This window comes from Rousettus aegyptiacus, unplaced genomic scaffold, assembly GCF_014176215.1.
Source record: "Rousettus aegyptiacus isolate mRouAeg1 unplaced genomic scaffold, mRouAeg1.p scaffold_m13_p_1, whole genome shotgun sequence".
Lineage (NCBI taxonomy): Eukaryota > Metazoa > Chordata > Mammalia > Chiroptera > Pteropodidae > Rousettus > Rousettus aegyptiacus.
In genome coordinates, this window is record NW_023416284.1 from 144832737 (window position 1) to 144853644 (window position 20908).

General features: G+C 37.5%; 1 protein-coding gene across 6 annotated transcripts in view; it reads left to right on the forward strand.

The window, feature by feature from the left end:
• Positions 1 to 20908, forward strand: part of ARMC2 (armadillo repeat containing 2) — a 95361-nt gene that overhangs the window by 37031 nt on the left and 37422 nt on the right. For all 6 annotated transcript variants that reach the window (XM_016160211.2, XM_016160212.2, XM_036220676.1 and 3 more), the window contains 4 exons: positions 4600 to 4698; positions 8600 to 8775; positions 12820 to 12922; positions 14276 to 14499. In XM_016160211.2, the coding sequence (XP_016015697.2) occupies positions 4600 to 4698; positions 8600 to 8775; positions 12820 to 12922; positions 14276 to 14499 (602 nt within the window). The remainder of the gene's footprint in view (positions 1 to 4599; positions 4699 to 8599; positions 8776 to 12819; positions 12923 to 14275; positions 14500 to 20908) is intronic.

A 20908-nucleotide genomic window follows, 5' to 3' on the forward strand; every position in this document is an offset into this window, starting at 1 on the left:
TTATTTTCACAACAGTCTTGTCATTCTTACTGTTACTCAGCTCAAACACCTACAGATTGCAATCTTAATGATCTTATAGAAATTATTTTATGAAAGCATTTGGAAAGTTGCAAAACTTGCCATCGACATAGTTTTCAAGTTCAAAACTTTAGTTCAAAATTTTCACTCACTTAAATGAAACTATGTCAGCTATATGAAGACAGACCTTTGGGGCTTTAAACAGAAAAATATGTAACTATAAATCATAGACAAGAACTGATACAAAATGTACCATCCAATGGAATATAGCAGTTAGAAAAGTCAACTAGACTACATTTATAATATTGAATGAAGGAGGTAGATGGGGGTAAGGGGAAATTAAATCATTTCTTCAATTAAAAATAATTAAATTAAAATTAAACAATTTTTAAAATGAAGATAGTAAAAAAATATTGAATGAAATGAGTACAACCATAACATTGCTTTAAAAAATTAAATTGCAGAAACTCTGACATATGTTGTTTATGGATACAGCTCTATGTGGTAAACATGTGAAGTCAAGCATGATAAAAATAACCACCTGATTTAGAATTGTGGTGACCCTTGGAGGAAGAAGGGGAAGGGGAACCCGTAGCGAGCGGCATACAGAGGGTGTCAACTATATCTGTAATGTGTTAGTTCTTTAAAATAAGGAGGGGAATGACAATATGGTTAGTATTTGCTGAAACTAGTTTTGAGTACACAGGTGTTTGTTATAGTCTTTGAACTTTTATTGTACACATACAATTTTATGAAACTAAATAATATTAGGTTCAAAAAGTATTTTATCATCTTTAAAATAAATTTCTGGTCAAGAAAAAGACTTTTTTGGTCAATGAAAATTTCTATAGTACTCAGGGAAAACTTAGACTAATATCTGTGTCAGCATTGTTGCTAAGGATTTTACATTTACATGCTAAAAACATCAGCCAATAAACATTGTGTCACGTTTTTATGTCTAGAACTCAAAACTGTGGTTAAGACCTATAACCACTGAGACAGCAAAATCTTCAAAAACATGCTGAAATTTCTGCTTGGCTTACCCAATTTCCTGTTGAATCATAGTTTTTATATTTAGTCAACTGTGAACCTAGATGAAAAATGCTTTCTAAAATATTAGTTTGTTGCCCAAGACTGAGACAAACTTTATTTTTTGTGGCTCTTATAAAGTAATCACATGATTCCATGCTTCAATTTCTAGAATAGAAACTGGGTTAGTATGTAAAATGGGATTTTTGTGGAGAGCAGAGTTGGAAGAGGTGTGTGAAGGGATGAAGATGTGGAAAGACTAGCTGGAAACAACCGCTCATGCAGTGATCCCAAAGAGAGAGCTGAAAGCAAAGCCTTACAATACCGTGTCTGGCCAACTTCTGAGAAGAAACAAATCTTAAAACCATCCAGAAGTGCCTGTGAGAGCCTCTCCTTTTTGAAGACTAAATCAACTGTTCTGTGATTTCTGACTCAGCCCCATAATTTGACTCTTCCTGGGGTGAACATGTTACCAGTTTTGTCCTAAGAAATGGGTTGATAATCCTGGTTTCTCATAGAGCTTTTCTATTAAAGAGCATATTTGCATAGAAGGTAAAAAATGCCGATTTGGACTTGAAATTTGTATTTCTAGTAAATTTAAGTGCCTCATAAGTATTCGTTGATTAAAGTATTTGGCATTATCTTTTGGCTTTTCACTTGATATACATTGATTTTATTCACATATTTTGGACTTTGAGTGTGTCACATACCTGGGAATATAAAGCAACTGTTTTTTATACTGATTGAATATTCGTGTTTCCTTTTAGAATCCATATCCATAGTATATCAAATTTGGGGCACATTTATAAATGTAAAGATTCAAAAGATTGAGCTGGTCTACAATCCTTTCTCTGTAGTTCTGAAATCCCAAAAGCCCTGAGAGCTGAAATGCTTTTCAAACTCATTTAGTAACAATGCCTAACCTTCGCTCATGGGAAGCCAATATGGTCTTTGCTTCATTAGTGTGAATATTCACATATTTTGCTACAGGGGGCTGCACCAGAAGCCCTTCTGGAGGCAGTATGTAATATGCAGTGCATACTCCATGTTGCCTTATTAAAATTCAAAATTTTCTGAATCCTGAACCACATCTGGTTCCAAAGGCTTTGGGTAAGGGATTGTGGACCTGTACTGATGTGGACTGATTTTGCCCTGAACACAGTTCAACTATGTGTTTTATGGTGAATTCTTGCTTATAGGTTAGACAGATTATGTGAAACCTGCCGTTAAAACTATTGGCGGCACCTGTATGTCTAATTACAGCTTCGTGGACAACGCCTTTCTGTCTACTTTTGCTGCTCAAGTGCTCTTCCTGACCATGGTGCATGGCTCCTCCTGGTGTTAAGGAGGTTTAATAAAAAGGCAAGCCTAGACTTGCTGCAGTTGAGAGCGGCCCGTGTGCAGCATGGAGTGCATTCGGGGAAGGCCTGTGTGCCGGGTGGATGAGTAATTTGTATAGCTTTCCTGCTTCTCCTGGGTGACATCATCGCTGCATGCTTAGAAAATTTAGTGTGCGTCATATCTTTTTTTTTTTCCCTGTTCAAGTGTAATGCAAGTACATTAGAGATCCTGGAAAATACAAAAGAGCACATAAAAGAAATTAATAACCCATAATCCCAATACTTGGAGATAACCATTGTCACCCCATTTTACAGAGGAAAAGTGAAGCAACTTGCCTAAAGTCAGTCAGCTAGTAGGTAGCATAGCTACAACCCAAACCCAGACAGTGACTCCAGAACCTGTGCTGTTAACAGGCCTCCCTGGTCAGCTTGTCCTTTTAGTAGTTAAAACAACCTAAAAGTATACAGGCCACAAACCCTTTCACTGCCCTCTCTCCCTCTGTCTCTCTCTGTGGAACCCTCTGATTGCCCCTGTGATTTCTAACTTATCATGTGACATTTTTAAGTCCAGATACTTGCTGTGTGGTCACCTAATTGGTACTGAGTCCACCCTGAGAACGCATAGACTCCTTGAACCAACACAGACTGGGTGCCAGGCGAGGGCCTTATGGGGTAGACTTGAGAGAAGGGAGGTCAGGAATGTGTCTCCAGCACTGCTCCTGAGGGCTCCCCACGGCAGTGTCCCCTCCGGCTAACCGTCCTTGTTTCAGATCTTAAGATATTGCCCATGCGATGTGTAATCGTGATCAACACTTTCTAATATGATTTATGTTTCCTTCCAAAGTTACCTTTTAGTTTGCTGGTTTCCTGCAGGGCAGAATAGCATAGAGGTCAAGTGCAAAGGCTATGGAGCTATTTGACCTTGGACAAGTAATTTAATACACCTGGGCTCCACTTTCCTCATCTAGAAAATGGGGATAATATAGGGACCTCCTTGTAGTGTTATTACAAAAATTAGATATGGGCCTGCTGCATCTAAAGTCCACAGCCAATGGTAGCCATTAACCTTCTACAGCCTGCATTCCTAGGCAGCATCCCCCCTGATGACTTAGTGTATCATACAGCCTGATACGCTTCAGGCAGAGATAGCCTGTTTGTCTGATTTTTTTCAATCAGAGAAATGAAATTTCTATTTATCAAGTGTTGTTAGATGCTGTGCTCTGGACTCAGAGCTTTGCCTATGTCATGTCTTTTAATTCTGATAACCCTGAAGGCAAATATTTTTTTTTTAACCAGGTCTATTTCTTTTTTAAAAAAGATTTGTATTAAAATATAGCTAACATACAATGTTGTATTAGTTTCAGGTATATGTCATAATTATTCAACATTTATACACCTAAAGAAGTCATCACTATGATAATTCCAGCAACCATCTGACACCGTACAATACTATCAAAATATTATTGACTATATTCCCTGTGCTGTACATTACATCTCCATGACTTATTTTTTTTGTAGCTGGAAATTGGAACCTCTTATTCCCCTTCACCTTTTTTTCCCTTTGAAGGGAAATATTTTAATCTCTGTTTTGCTGATGAGGCTCAGAAAGGATGAGAAACCAGCCCCTGTCACCCAAAACATCAATAATGAAGTGTGAATTTGAATTGAGACCTGTCCATGCCCAAAGCCCATGAATTGAGACCTGTCCGCGCCCAAAGCCCAGGCTTGTCCTACTACCCCCTCCCCACAAAATCATTCAGCATTAAAGGCACTGGCTTCACGATGGTGTCAATGTTTTATTTTCTATAGGAAAGAAAGTCCCTCTGGGCCTTTTAGAAAATTTTTCATTAAACATTTTCGAATCCTTATTGTTACATATCTATAGTTTTGTTTTAATTCTACATTATGGAGGGACAAGATTAAGTAAAAATAACTCAAAAACCATTTGGCTTACTGACACTAATTTCAATATTTACAAGGCTTACGACTTTATGAAGTGTCCCAATCTGTTTTCTTTACATTATCTTAGTTTGTTCTGGGGTAATTTGATTAGAAGACATGTAGTTCTAAAGTATTAGTTGGGCTTGGGGGGGCAAAGTGAAATTTAATTCTAGAGTTTATTAATTTTAGTGATGAACAGCAAAGACTTGATGGTACTCCAGTTATGACTCCTTTTTCATGCCTCTTTTCCTGCTCTGGGTTTCTTTTGCAGTTTCAAAAGCCAACTTGCAAGAAAAGGATACCGACAGTGAAGTAGATGATATCTTTTGGAATACAAGGATTGTACCAATTTTGCATGAATTAGAAAAAGGTAAAAAAAAAAAACAGTTTTTGTTTTAAATCAAAAGTATCAATGGTTATTTATATGTCTCCCATTTCCCTGATATTTTTAGTACACTTTGACTATGATTTCTGTGAACATGTTCAAAAACAAGTAAAGCCATCTACCATCTACTTATTTACCCAGAAATGTATATATTAAATATTAATATAAACCTAATATTTAGTGAGTAAAATTATACTTTAAATGCAGCAAGAGAGCTTACTTCTAAAATTCCCCTTGGAATATAAATTAATTATCACCTCCTCTGCCCAATAAAAGGCTGATTTGAACTTTCTAGGGTGGCAGTTCATGCAAGAAAGTGAGAGATTAAAACAGATTTCAGGCTTTTGAAACTTTGACTAAGTCTCATAGACTGGCATCCTTGGCAGGTGTGCTTCTGGTTTTTTAGATCCAAATCTGTATGTCCTACTCTCCTTAGGATGAGCGCACCTGTCAGAGGTGCCACTCAGAGCAGGAAGTGTCCTGGGATGTGCCCAGTCCTTGCTAATGCCCCAGCAATGAAGGCCCATGACCAACAGGTCTCTGCAAAGGTGACCTGTGGAAAGCTTGTCAGGAGAATGCCCTCTCCCCTGACCCCTCCCTTTCTCCCTCTGTTCCACTCTTCCTCAGGGAGCCCATCGCTGAAGTCGAAGTGTGTTCCTCTGGAGCTGTAGTCATGGTCCCAGAGCGGAGCTCCGCACCTGGCACACAGTGCACAGCAGGCCCTCACTAGGAATTGTAGAATAAGTGTTCGTTGATGAGCAAAGCAGCATGGTAGTCACACGGAGAGGCTGTAGGAGGAGCAGGATAAATGAGCCCTCCGCAGCAGACAAACAGGGAGGTCATGCAGAAGACCTTCCTAGAAGGTTCAAATGACCTCCCTGCTCCCCGGCTCCTTGTTGTGTTTAGCAGTGTTCATGATTGATGCGGGAGACCTGGACAGGGTGTCTGTCCTGGCACTGCTTCTAACTAAGCATATGGCCATGAGCAATAGCATTCTCACCTGCCACATGAGCAGTGCAGGAGACGAGATCATCACCAAGTCCACTGCAGCACAAATTCCTGAGAATAAGAGCGTGTTCGCTTTGTCCCCTCTAGAGTTATTCACCCTCTTGCTAGTGAGTCAGTTGAACTTTGGGCCCTTTATTTTGAGAGACGTGTGCAAAAACTAGCGAGGAGCACAATCAGTCTGGGTCAGAGTTAAAAGAGAAAATGTACGAGGAAGAACACATCGGGCCGTTAGGGGAGGTCTATCTTGAAGGAAGTCTTCAGCCTGAGGGTTGTAAGAGGGTTCTGAGGGTTCTGCCACCACGTCACGGGCAGGAGTAACAGGAGTTTGGGATTCAAAATGTGGATAAATCTCCCTTCTTAGAAGGATTATCGAATGCTGAAGTATGGCATGTCTTTCATAGACAGCTTTGCAAACAGCGAATGGTGGCGGGGCTGGGTTACTTGACCCTTTGAGATTCTTCCTTCTTTCTTCTTTTTTTTCTCCTTTACTTTTTATTTTGATATAATTTCAGACTTACAGAAAAGTGGCAAGAAAAGTACAAAGAAGTCCCATATGCTCTTCCCCGCAATTCCCCAAATATTAACATTTTACCATATTTGCTTTATCATTGGCTCTTCCTCAGCCCTCTCCCTCTTGCTCTCTTTTTCTCCACAGCGCCCCTCCCTAGCACATGTATACACATTGTTGTCTCCATTTTTAAACCATTCGAGAACAAGTGGCTTATATGATGACCCACATCCCTAAGTCTGCTAATGTGCATTTTTAGAAACCAGGGCATTCTGTTACATATCTGGAAGCTACCATACAATACTATACAAACCTTATTCAGATTTTGACAGTTGTCCTAATAATCTAGTTTATAGAAAAAGAAAATTCTAGGTCACAAGTTCTGATTATTTGTCACGTCTCTTTCATGGTCTTGACATATTTGAAGAGTACAGGCCAGTGTTTAGAGACTGCCCCACAAATTAGGTTCGTCTGGTATTTCCTCACAATTAGATTCAGATTAGGCATTTGGGGCAGGTCTGTGGGATGAGCGGTAGGTACTCTGTCCTCATCGCATCGTATCAGGAGGCTGATTTGATCCATTACCGGTGATGTGAACTTCGATCACTTGGAGAAGGTGATCAGTTTATGGTTTTTGCCACTGTAAAATTACTATTTCCCCTTTTATAATTAAATAAATATCTTATGGGGAGAAGTTACTTTGAGACTGTGTTGGTTTATAACATTCATCAAACTTCCACTCGCTTGCTTCAGCCCCTTGAGAATGTCGATAGCTCTTAGATTCAAGTTGTCTTTTAAGAATATATGGCATTTATAACAAAACACTGGTATAGATTAATTTGATCAATAGTTTAAAATTTGGCCCTTGAGCCTTTCTTTTAAATTTCTTTCAAGCTAAAACAGCTATTCTTGAGTAGAACCTTCTTGGGGCTGAAGAGTTTGTGGAGGGAAGTATTAGAAAAATGCCTTGAAGTCTCCCCACTGCCAGAGAGTGGTGCATGGCCTGGACTCAAGGTTTGTGAAGAAACTGCCAGTCACAGAAGAATAAAACAACAAAACAAAAGTGTTTCTTACAATAGGGCTCAGGTTTTCCCTTTATTTAAAGTTAGTCTAAGTCATTTCCCATCGATTCATTTATTTAAGTACATATCTGAAAGGCATTGAAGGTTACTTAGCTATTGAGGTTTAAATTTTTTCTTAGATGTTATTGTTGAAAAGAGCTAAAAATGGCCTGAGTCATTTCCTTCTGCAGGCGCACACTTCCTCTATGTGGGCTTTTAAGAACACATTATGGTATTTATTTAAGATTGCCTTCCTACTTTTAAATTTTGTGAGGGAATCTTTCAGAGATAATATTTTTCAAATGAATACCTTAGACATTGGATTCTTATATTTCTCCTCACATTCCATGTTGTCTGCTGCTTTTCTTCCTTGCATGCCTATTAGAAGGGCTGCCACGTTCAAAGATTGCTTTCCTCAGAATTCTTATTATGAAGTGTTCTAGGTCTGCCTATTTCCTAACTAAAGCCTTCTTTTTTATTCTCTTCTTTTCTAATAACTACCTACAAATGATAGTGAAAATCTGGTGACATTTTGAGATTTTGTTCTATTTGAGCCCTCTTTTCTCAGATAATGAGCATTATTCTCACAGAAAAAATATTGATCCTGTTTTCATCAACAGACATATTAGAAAATGAATATGTATTAAACTATGTTACAGGTTGTCAGTATAGTATTCTCCTGGCACCTGTACTATTTATACAAACATATGAGACATGTTCATACACTCATTTAGCATGACATATCTATTTGAGGGTACCAGACATATAACACTATACATATATACATACATACACATATAATAGAACAAAATAACATTTGTCGTATGTGGAATAGTACACCTTTTCTGGACCAGCCAGAACATCAACAGAGCCTTGAAGGACCAAAATGAGTAGGAATAAAAGTAAGGAGAATGTTCTAGGTCAGTAGAACTATGCCGCAAAGGGTTGAAGATGGAAATGCATGTGGTGTGCTTCCATGATGCTGAACAGAGCACACTGGCTGAGGTGGATGGTGTTTAGAATGAAGAAGACCAACTGAAATAGGTACAATTCCTTTCTTTGGAAGACTGTGCTCTAGATAAGCTAACTGACTGATTAGTAAATAAGTTGCCATGGTAGGAGATGGATCAATGAATGAAAAAGAAAATCAGGTAGAGGGAAATGATAAGAGAAGAGGAAAAGCATAGTCCAGGAACTGGAAGATGTCTGGGAAAACAGTTACGGGGTTTTCACTTATACTGCCTGTGTATGACACACTTGAAAACGACCTTAATTAGTAAGTGCTGCTTTACTCTCTTTGCCCTGACAGGAGAGAACACTGAAACGGTTTGTGCTGCTTGCACACAACTTCATCACGCTTTAGAGGAAGGAAACATGCTTGGAAGTAAATTTAAGAGAAGAAGTATTCTTCTGAAGACCCTATATAAACTAGTTGATGTTGGCTCAGACTCGCTCAGCCTTAAACTTGCAAAAATTATTCTAGCAGTAAGTTTTTCTTTCCTCTGGTCTAGTTAGACTGTAACACATACATTTTTTTTTGTTTAATGCTTTATTTGTAAATACTACAAAGAAGATTAGAAATGTAGTGTGTTCATTTAGAATCTTGAAAAAAATTAAGGTAATAAGCTAACGTCCTAGAATGTAACTAGAAAGTACTATCTAAGGAACTAAGGCTGAGGATGGAGAAAACGTTCAAATGAACTCTACGTATGGACTGTGGCCAGGTTTTAAAAATGTGACAATAGACAAATATATTTAAAATAGTTGCTCAACTGACTTGACTGGAGATCAGTAGCAGAGTGCAGGCTGTGGTTTCTGCCCTGTGGTTTCTGGTGGGGGCTTGATGTTGTCACATGATTTAATAAATAACTTAAGTTAACTTGGACACAATAGCCAGGTGCGTTAAGAACCAACATGAAACAGAGAAACAGCTGCATGTGGTCGTGGGAAGGTAGTCATAGAAGTCTCCTGTGAGGTGTTAGAAGAAAAGGCCAGACACCAAATAAAAACATAGAAACTCTGTCTTGAGCAAAATGATATCATTGTTTGAAGGGAGTACTTTGTTGTCACAGCCATAAACGGTTGGAACCAAAAGATAACACACAATTATTTAGAATGTTCTAAGAGAGCCGCTAAAACAAATGAATAAAAGCTTTGTTTACCCAGTTTCATAAAAGCAGAAGCTATTATGTTAACACCCCATAATTCATACGATTTAAAATCTTAAAGTACACAGTGGAGGTAAGCCTAGTCATACTAACAGTTTAATAAGAGTGTCCACTGTTTCTTATTTTGATGTCTTTCATAATACAGGATGTTCTGACTACATATCCCATACAGCTTATTGGAGCAGCTACGTTCTTATTTAGCTGTCATCCTTAACTATTCACCCTCTTTTTAAAAATTGTGATATGATATATGACTCAGAAAGCAACTCTTTTTTGAAATAGTGATTTTACTAGTGTTTGAATCCCTCTCGTTGCTGATAGTTGATCACCTTCTAAATGGAACGTATGTTTAGATAGAGCCCTCTCAGTAACATGGACTGCCCCGCTGAATCAGGGGCAAGACTTGGCTGGGCTACGCTCCAGAGCGAGAGATGGGTAGGCTGTCTCTCCTGATGAACTGCAGGACCACGAGGTCAGGAAGGACCTTTCGGACCTTCAAGCCCAACTTCCTGTCTGCCTCCTGAATGTCTGATAATGTTCCAGGCAAGATGTTGTTTTACTTAGGCTTTGGTGATAGGGTTCTATGTTAATATGAAAAAGGCCACATAAAAAGCTGTTGAACAAAAAAAAAAAATCCGCAAAAAACTAAACATATATAGGACTAAGAAGTTTCTAATAACTTCTGTCAATATTTTATCTACCAGTTTAATATTATAATTCAGACATTTTAAATTATAGTTAAAAAAATCTATGAGCATAAATGTTCTGATTTCTTGCATTCTTAGTTAAATGGGGTTTGCCATTTAACTAAATCTTACAAAAATGTATCAATATATGTTGATTTCTTTAGAGTACAGACATATGTACAGTATAAATATAACTATATTCAGGAGGAGAAAAAAAATCTAGTACCCTATACAGGAGAAAAAAAAAGGAAAGAAATATCAGTATGTCAACAGTGATTATATATAATGGTAGTATTATGAGTGATTTATAAACTTCTCTTTAATTTTTCAAATTTGCTTTAAATGGAAAAAACTATTTTTAATGTAAGAAAAATACTCCACTAAAGGAACCGACTTTGTGCCAGGGACTCTCGACACTGGAAATACAAGTAGATATCATAGCCTCATAGCCTCTGCCCTCTGGGCTGGCACTGTAGCAGAAGAGACAGACAGTAAACACATAAAGTGCCAAAGGAGCTGATAAGTACTGCGGGAAGAAAATAAAGCAGAGTAACGGAAATGGACAGTGTTGGGGGGAAATGCTGTTTTGTATAAGGTAGTCTATATTTTTATATATATAATTTAATTTTTTATTATCTTTTCACATCTCAAAGTCATAATTTCACAGTTACCAAAAGAGAAGGCAAAGAAACTTGCTCTGAATGTAAACTGACCTTATAGCAGACCTGAAAATTGTGGGTTATTTGTCGTCGTCGTTGTTGTTGTTTTTAATAAAAACTCTGACAGCAGTTTTTTTTTTTCCTTTAACACTTTTCATTAAAAATATCATTTGGGTGGGGGTGTGAGGTTAGTTGTATTCATTCATTTATTCAGCAAGCTTATTAAGTACATAACACGTACTACATACCACCACCATATAGAAAGAAATAATAAATCATGATTTTGACCTCGAAGTCTAGTGGAAGATTATCGACCGATTAAAATATAATCCTAAATTATATTAAGAACAATATATTTTCCATTGGTAAATCAATTTTTTTTTTTTTAGTTTATTTTCTGGGTGTTAAAGCAATGTTTTTTTAAACACCTAATTATTAAAAATGTTTATAAGTTCTCATTTCCATTTTTCCTCCTGAAGACAGAAGGACTCTTCATTCTGCCATATGTGACAGTTTCTGAGGCTTCCTTAACAGGGCTTCTTAGACTGGACCCACATGGATCCCCTGGGGAACTTGTCGAAATGCAAATTTTGATTCAGTTGGGCTGGGTGAGGCCTGGGAGTCTGCATTTCTAATACATGCCTGCCCAGGTGATTCTGAGATGAGTTGACATGACCTGTCTGAGGAGCAATCTCCTCAGTTGAAAAATGGAAATGACAACACCTAATATTCAGGCTCACTCTGAGATAACAGGTAGAGGGCCCAGAGCAAGACCTAATTGGTTTCATCACAGTGTCTCCTACAGTGAACAGCACAGTGCCTCGTACACAGTGGAGCTCAGTAATATTTGTGGATCAAACACAGAACAAGTCTTTAAAAAATGTGCCTGACAAATTTCAACATCTTTTTCTTAAACCGACTGAAAACTCAATAAACATTATTGAAGATCATTTTAAAGATACTTTTTAATGATGATATAATGACCCGTATGCCATCCTTTTCACACAGTTATATTTATTTATTCAGATGACTGTATTCCTTCAAACATATTTCACATGCAATGAGGGCATGTAATATTTACATCTTCTAATAGCTTATAAATGTCTTTCTTTTTAAACATAAGGCAGTTATTCATTTATTTATTTTTTTGACCTCTTTTCCTTTATTTACCTCCCTCCTCCCCCTCCCCCCAGCAGTTATTCATTTAAATACTTGTCATTACTGCTCAACATGAATAGTATTGATGTTCCACAATTTATTAAATTCGTCCCTAATTTTTCGACATTTAGGATTTTTCTTTTTAATTTTTACTACTGGAGATAAATTTATGAATTTAGACCATTCGATTCAGTTAGTTCTCCTGTACTGTTTTTTAAAAATATATATTTCCTTATTGTCCCTGTTTAATTCACTTGAATATTTTTGCATGATTTAGAAGATAATTTTAAACTTTGAACATTACTTGCGATTATCCCAAAGCATTCCAGAAATAACCTTAAAAACAAATATATAATTTAATCAGAGAATCTGACTTTTTTTTTCTTTTATACAAATGATAAAGAGAATACTTCCCCCCCTCCTTTTTTTTTTTTAACCTGCACTGTGCATTGTTTTTAAGTTAGTTTAATTTGAAACTTTGGTATCTATATTTCTTATTTTTGTGTTTTAAAGCAGATACTCCATTTAATTAAACAGCATCATCTCCCCTTTTCCTCATATACTCTTTAAAAAGTAGTAAGTTCACATAAACATGAGGCTGTAGGAAGAAATGAATGCTTACTATTAAAATGTACTTACTCTAAATATCATTTATATTGTATTTACTATAAATGAGTTAATCAGATACCATAGTTGGCAAAGATGTGGCCAAAATTTTTGAAAGTTGATTTTTTAAGAAATTTTCTTCATATTTTAAAAATACTCTTGTTGCACTTTAAAATTTTGTTTGTGTGAAAAAATATACATGGCATGTTTTTATTTCCCTCTGCAATAGAAATGTGTTTTCTTTCTCTGCAGCTTAAAGTGAGTAGAAAGAATCTTCTTAATGTCTGCAAACTTGTATTTAAAATTAGTAGGAATGAGAAGAATGATTATCTGATTAAAAATGATGGCATTTTGGGTAAGTATCAATCAGAGCTACCACTGAGCAAATGTTGCATAAGGGCAAATGAAAAGTTTGCAAAGCAAAGTTACAATTCATGATAGCTGGAATATTTTATTTTCTAGTAATATACAGAAGTCGTATGATGTTTATTTTTGCTCAGTCCTTCACTGCATTTACCACATTCTATTTAAGGTATCCTTTGTAGCCTAAGAGGACAGTCTGTTGTTGTTTTTTTTCTTTTTTTCTTTTAATGCCTGTAGTAACATTACATGACTTTACAAAGTGTTCTCTATTTAAAAAGTCATTTCCTGGTCTTGGGGTTACTATTGGGGGGGGGGGGGCGGAAACAGATTTAATAGTATTTTACATATTGAAAGTTTTTATGTCTTTTGATATAGAAGGCATGACTAAAACTTGGAAGGCATCTATAGCTGTTATAGAAATTTGACAACAAAGTATCTCAAATGAATTTCAAATGTGTAGGTAGAGAAATTGTATTATATTCTAGCTACCAAGAAAATAATATCTAATTCTTGATATACTTTTAAATAATAAGATGCTTAAATAGTTACCTAAATAGAAGTTTTTTATGAATTAATATTGCTGATCTAAGGGAAGGCAGCATGGAAAATACTTTGAGTCTTCTTTTTACAACATAAAATAAATGATCTTTATCTTTTTTTTTAACCTTAGCAGACAGGGACAAACCCAGTACTGAAGGAAATGTCAAACACTGAACAGCTCACTGAGAAATATAGACTGAAAACAAAGAAAGATTCTGACAGATGTTCACTCTGATATTAATAAAATGAGATGTGAGATAGGCATAATTAACCTTATCAGAGTTGCTTGGTTTACTCTTAAAACCTAGTAGTTGTGTGTTGTATGAATGGATGTTCTTAAATTGTCTTGGAAAAGGGTGGGTGTTATATTCGAAGTATCCCTTTCTATGGTGATTGAGATTTTCTATCTTGATTAATTTCCCATTCATTCGGCAGCTGTTATATTCTTAAACACATGTTAAAATGTAACTCTTAAATTTCTTTACTTATTTGTTATTCTGTGATAACTCAAAATGTTCGTAACCAAAAATAAAAGTAAATGTTAGTAAGAGTCAGGGAATGACATTTAAAGAACACTTCCTTATTTATATATTATAGCCCCATCCTTTTGCTGTCATTACTATTATTTGTCTTAGCTCAAAGTAAGCCTTCCTCTTTATGCCATGTGAGTAACCCTTAACAAGCATTTGACTGTAGATTCTAACATTCTACAAATTGTATTTGATCTTCACATACAAGCACTTTATAATATATCTCTCCGCAGCTGTTATACTCATACATTTGTAATAATCCATCTTTTTGACAGAATCATTATTGGAGGTCCTGAGAAATGAAGACCTGCAAAGTAACACCGAAGCTTTTTTATACTGTATGGGGACTATCAAATTCATTTCTGGAAATCCAAGATTTCTTAACGAAATGATCAGCAAAGGTGCTGTGGAAATATTGATGAATTTGATAAAGCAAATAAATGAGAACACCAAGGAATGCAGTACATGTCTGCCTAACTCAGGCCACTTGTTAGTCCAAGTAAGTATTTTACTTGAAAAGGTTAGATATATAAAATTAGTTCTCACGGTACCTAGTACCAGTTAACAGCCAGGTGAATGTAACAGGTAACAGGTGGGCTGTTGCCCCACCTCAGGGATCGAGGGCAGCAATCCCTGACCACCTCCTCCCTGTGTGTGCCCATTACCACTGGAAAGGCTATTCTATGACTTTTCATGGAGCAGCTGTCCACACAGCCTGCAGACCTCCATTTCTGTGACCCTGTGGAGAATACGGGTCTGGAAGAAGAATAAAAAAGCAGCACCTTTCTGCGAAATGACTGCATGTTATAATCAGAATTTTAACAGGAAGAGCTTTAACTTTTAGAGTTTTGAAAATAAGCCTCCTCTGGAGAGTGTTCATGATGATGGGTAGTTAATACCATGAATCTTGTATCTATAATAAAAAAGAGAAAGTTAATGATATCGAGTTGTTGAGGGGGTGTGTAGATGACATGCAGGCCTAAGACTGCAGAAACAAAGGTAACAAGACTGGATCCGTTTAATATGACCAGGGGAAGAAGAGAAAATTTGTTATGTGTTAAAAGTTTTATTACTTCTTTTGCGGCAGATTAAATTTCATCATTAAATTATTTTCATTGGTGCTGCTTCAGCTCTCATATTCTTTTTTAGATGAGATTTTACTCTTTAATAGCATTTGTAATATCAGATAATAGCATCTTTGATGTAATAATTCATGAGATTTGAAATGCACTTGTCAATTAATGAGGATTGATTAAGCACTCAGAGCACTCAAAGCCTATGGGAAAGTGTGTTAAAAATTAGATTTAGACCCTGGTCTAAAGATGCTTAAAGTGTTTATGATGATTATTAATTTTGGACTTTATGGTCTGTCTGCATTTTGAAAAAAATTGTGAAAACCTCTTTTAGTCACAAATGATTAAAAATTCTACTGGATGTGTCATCTTTTGACTAGGAAAACTTAAGAAACATTATTTTCATGCTGCCAGTGTTATTGAAGTACTCAAGATTTTCCTTCATTTAATAGTTATTTTGGTTATATAATTATATTCCTCGTTAAAATGCAAAAAAAAAAAAAGTATAAAAGATAAAGGCGGGTAACATTGGACAGCCAGGACTTCTTGTCCCTTATGACTTTCAACCCAGAGAAGCTCAGTAGCTTTAGCACACTTTCTGGGGACCTCCCATTACCAAACTGTACATTCTAGCATCTGGCACAGTGCCAGAGTCATCCCATTTTCCTAACACAGCCCTGTCAGAGGCTGTTGAATGAATGGAACACATCTGAAGCTGGACCCTGAAGGTTGTGTAGGATTTGCAAAACTGGCAGAAAGGGAAAGGGACGAGGTGCTGAGGCGGGGCAAGGGGGGATTCTGAAGAGGTGGATCTGTCTTAGCACAGAGTGTTTCTGTGGGGAAAGCATACAGGTGAGATTCAAAGCTGGTAGTCATGGGTCTCAAGTACCAGGCTGCAGAATGTGGACTTGGAGCACCAGGGAGCAATTGCAGGTCAATGTGTGGGAAGGAAGAGATGATATCGGGGTGGCAGAAAGATGAATGTGTATGAGTTATTAAATGGATAAAGACCAAAAAGTTGAAAAGTAGCGAGAGGAGGACATATCTGTGGTATGGAGCAATTGGAGAGTTAAGATCTCATACACAGTATCCCCAATTAACAGAAGAGCCATTGTTGCAGTTATTAGATTTTAGATATAATGGAGCTAAAGGAAAAAGATGAAGGAACAGGTGTAAAAGGAAAGCTCCACAGCACGTGGGCTAATGTTGCCTTCAGGAAAAAATACTGAAGCACCGAGATTTTGAAGGGTTTTTTTTTTTTTGGTATATGTTGTTTCCTGTGAACACCTGTGTCACCAGTGTCCCCCTGGTGTCAGCCACATGGTGATCAACACGTGTGTGAACACGTGTGTGTGTGTTGATGACATTGGTGACACAGGTGTTCGTGGAGTGGCTGCTCTGTGCCCGGTGTGTTCTGAGCGCTGAGTAAGAGAGTGACGGATGAGAGAGCTGCCGGCGGGCGCCTCCTTTTTGGTGATTCTCGTGTCCAGATAATGGTGGTCAGTGTCTTATTCTTCTACAAAACCATGGGCCTTCTACATGTTCGATGCTGCATTCAGTTCTACCTGCCGGGTACCTGATAGCATTCTGAGAAGGTTGAGAGATGGATTGCTGATGCTAAGGGAAACTGAGGGGCTGCCACCTGTGCCTCAAGTGGAAGTATTAATGCTCCCAGTCTGGGAAAACTGGAGGCATGAGTGTGTCAGCAAAATTGTAAGGGTAAAGAAGGGTAAACTGTGCATGTTTACTAAATTCTAGAATATCGGAATCTTGGGAGAGTTCCCTGAAACTTGGAAAAAGAGAAATACCAGCCAGGTAAAAGACAAGGCCCCCTAAGTGCCAGTAATAAATTGCATGACCCAAAGAGGTGACACAGAAAGAAATAGAGATTTGCCTTCGTTGATCTAGAATGGATCATCACGAGGTGTTCAGGTTCATCCCTGCCTTGTAAAGGCCAACGATTAGAAGGCATAACACAGGAGATGAGGAAGTTTGCTGGAGTCCCCGCCATCAGAAAATGTGTATGTTCTCCACCCTGCCCCCTTTCTGGGGAGCAGAGAAGAGTCTTCTGTATTCGTCATAGTCACACCAAGCCCAAATTCTCCTGGCATCTTGTTTTTTTCTGTTGTGTCTTGAGAACATTACGTCCAAAGCTGCTTCGCTGTAACTGAAGAAAATCTCACGGTGTTCCCATTTACAGTTGGGTAATTTATAGGTATATAATATAGCTATTGAAACCCAGATTGACTTGAACATTCCTTTGTATTTCCAACGTTCTTTTCTTTCCAGACTGACTCATTTGATTTTGAGTTCAATCCTTAAAAAAATACATTCTTTCCCTGCTCAGCTACATTTTTGAAGTTAAAATTCTTCTATAGCACCCCAGATAACATAGTTTGCTTTCCCTCCTGTTTTACCTGTTTCATTTCTCTGGCCTCCAAGCCTGCGGGCTTCTCCTTAGAGGATCCTTCAAATCCTAATCTTCCTCCCTCCTTGCTCAGTACATCTCCAGTGTCATATTCTTCCTTTATCTATGTGGAAATTTCTTAGTCAGTTTGGTCCTCCCACCCCCTGTCAATCCCTGTTCCATTCCCTCCCTTTGGCTTGAGTTTGTGGGGCAAGAAAAATGAATTAAACAAAGAGAGATGACTCAGACATTTTGAGCTGGGGTGTTTTAGAAAGTGATGATATGATTATTAGAAATTGGAGTTATACAAGGAACTGATTTGGTGAGAGGAGGAAATTATGAAATTAGTCTTAATGTAAGACTTTAAAGTGCCAACAGAATAGCCAAGTGGTAGTGTCTAGTGGGCAACTGAGATCTGAACTAATGCTTAGCAGAGAAAGTAAAGTTCCCCCCCCCAAATAAAACAGATTTGGGGTCATTAACATGCAGGTGATAGTTGAAGTCCAGAAAGGCAATGAGATTACTCAGGCAGAGAGGATAGAAAAAGAACAGAAGAGGGCTGAGGACAGCTTCTGTAAAATGGCCAAATTTGTGGAATGGGAAGAGAAAAAATAAGTGACCAAAAAATTAAGAATGGACAATATACAAGAGAGTAGAGATTTTAAAAGCAAGGAGTGGTCAGCTTTGGTAAATCCCATGGAGAGCACACAGGTAAAGAGGAATTCTACTTTGTATGGAGCAGTCAAGTATGCAAGGGCTCTCGTTCTCTTTAAATCTTATGTATTTTCTTTCTCTCTGTATTTTTAAAGTAAAGGATGTTTTGGTATAGTTTTTTATTTTTTTATTTTCACTTTTCTAAATTTCTAAGTCCTAGAGTAAAACTCTCCCTTTTGGCGGGGCTGAGTGCACTCCCATATTCTGTGTTCCACTCCTTCCCTACCACGTGATACATCACCCTGAGAGCCCTGATGGTCCATTTGGTGTGTGCCCCTAGTGTTAGGACTGAGCTCGGTGCCACCACGTGGACTGGCGAACAGGGCACGGGCTCTGGAGCTGGTGTTTCGGCTCAAGCCCTGACTGTGCTTTTTACTCTCTGAGCCTCGCTTTCCTCATCTCTGAAGGACTGGCTATGCCTGGCTTAAAGGTTAGTTGGGAAAATTAAATGAAAGCATCTAGAATAGGACATGGCACAGAGTAGGCACTCAGCAGAAATTTATTAAGTAAAATAAGATCAGAATTACCCAAACTTGAAATTTCAAAGAGCTATTACTTCTGATGAAGAAAAAAAAATTAAATCACAAGAAATTAAGATGACAAAGCTAGAGGTGGATTTCAAATCTTGAATCTTTTGTTTGTTTGTTTTTTGTTTCTTGGCCTTAACAAACTATATGGAGAAGAGTGCTGAAGAGAATCTAAAACTGGAAGGCGGGTATTACATCAGCAATGCAGGATTCTGGGTACATAATGGACCCGAAGTTCTCAAAGCCAGTTATTCTCTACTTCAAGGATTTAGGGGATTTAAGAGAGACCTTTGACTGATGTTTGGGGACTTTATTAAGCAGTCATTTAAATTACATTAGTAATTAAAGATTGTACCAAGGCGTTTGGGGTTCTTTAAATCTTGCCTTAGTTATCTTTAATAGTTTTAAAATGTAAAGATTAATAAATTTGTTTTTAGGTAATTAATTATTATGAGCATGCACACTCTCTTTCTCTGGCTTACCCTTACCTGTGGGAAGTCTGCCTGTTCAGACCATGAAATCAGAACTAAGGCTGTAACTGCTGTCTTTCTGATGGACATTTGCTCTGGAGGAAATAAACTGCGTACTTATAAAATGGGAGCAAATATTCCAATCCCTATATTTCTTAAATTCCTACAGATAATTTTATTGGAGATTTGATGATTAAACAGAAAAAAAATATTTTTAAAACATCTCTTTTGAAGGATTTGCTCGAATAGGAAGCAGCAGACGAGGTCTTTTATTTTCCAATTGCTTTAATTAAGGTATATAATTTATTACAATACAGTGAAATGCTCAGATCTTATATGTTTGATGAGTTTTGAGAAAAGCATATAGCCACGTAATCCACTTGTCAAGATGCAGAAGATTTCTGTCACCTCAGAAATTTCCTCCCACCCCTTCTCAGTTAATTCCTACTTTCCAGCACTCAAAGGGAACCATTTTCCAACCTCTCCCACCATAGATAAGCTCTGCCCACTCTGCAATTTAATATACATGGAATGTACAGGGTATACTTTTTTTTTGTCTGCCCCTCCTTTTTTTTTTCAAACAGTATAAATATACAATACAAGATGTTATAAAAATAGTACAGAGATGTCCTGTGTACCCATGACCTAGCTTCTCCCAGTATGACATCTTACATAATTATACTGCATTATCCAAACCAGGAAATTGATAGGGTACAATAAAGTTAACTAGAATATTATGTCTGGTTTATTTTGCTTATTAGCATATTGTTTTTGAGATTACATGAAACTTTTTTGCCATAATCTTTGGTATTGGTTACTAGGCTTGCTAATTTTTTAATGATGCATTTTTTGGGGGGGAAAGGGACAGCTATTTTCTACTTATGAGGTTTCTCTCTATAAGGGAACACCCAGTAGTATAACTAACCAGTCACTCGCCCAATTGGCATGAGAGGCAGTCAGAGGCTACTTCTCTCTTCCTTGAGAGGGACTATGTATAGGCAACTCACTTTCACCTCAGATTCTCCAGGGACAGCATATCTGAAGATTTGGGGAGACTCAGAGCCCCCCCAAAATGTAGTGCCTCATGTTTTGATCCTGGAAATAAGAGACAAAAACTAAGGCAGATGGGTAGGGGGAGACGGTTATCACCATGGTTGAGGATGTAGCTTATAGCTGAGGCAGGCATGCTTCCTAACTCTGAACCCCCAAATTAGATTTGTCACCTAGTCACAGGCTGCACCTGCCCCTGAAGGCACAGAAAACACCCTGTGCTCGCCAACATAAAGTGAGGGGTGGAGAGTAGCTAGGAGTGTTATGCTAAAGGATGTCTCCTCATAAGGAAGGAAATTTAGGAGTGGGAAATAAATATTCCTACACCTACAGTTTCTGAAGAGAGCAGTTTGGTTTTTCAGTTGCTGTTTTATCTGTTCAGCCTCCTCTCTTCACTGTAGACATTAGTTGTGGTAATAAAGAAATGTCACTCACTTTAACATGCAATTATGAAAATCAGTGTTGTTATTGGTAGTTCCTAATGCATTTCCTTTTCAGACTAATTTTCTTTATTTTACTGCATTGGCATTCTATACAGTTATATGGCATTCAGAATTTAAGCTATATTGATACATATAATACCCACAACTAGAAGAATGAGCTTCCTCCTCATTTTACCAAGGTAACTAACATAGAGGCAGTAAATAAACAGTAATAAACATAAGCA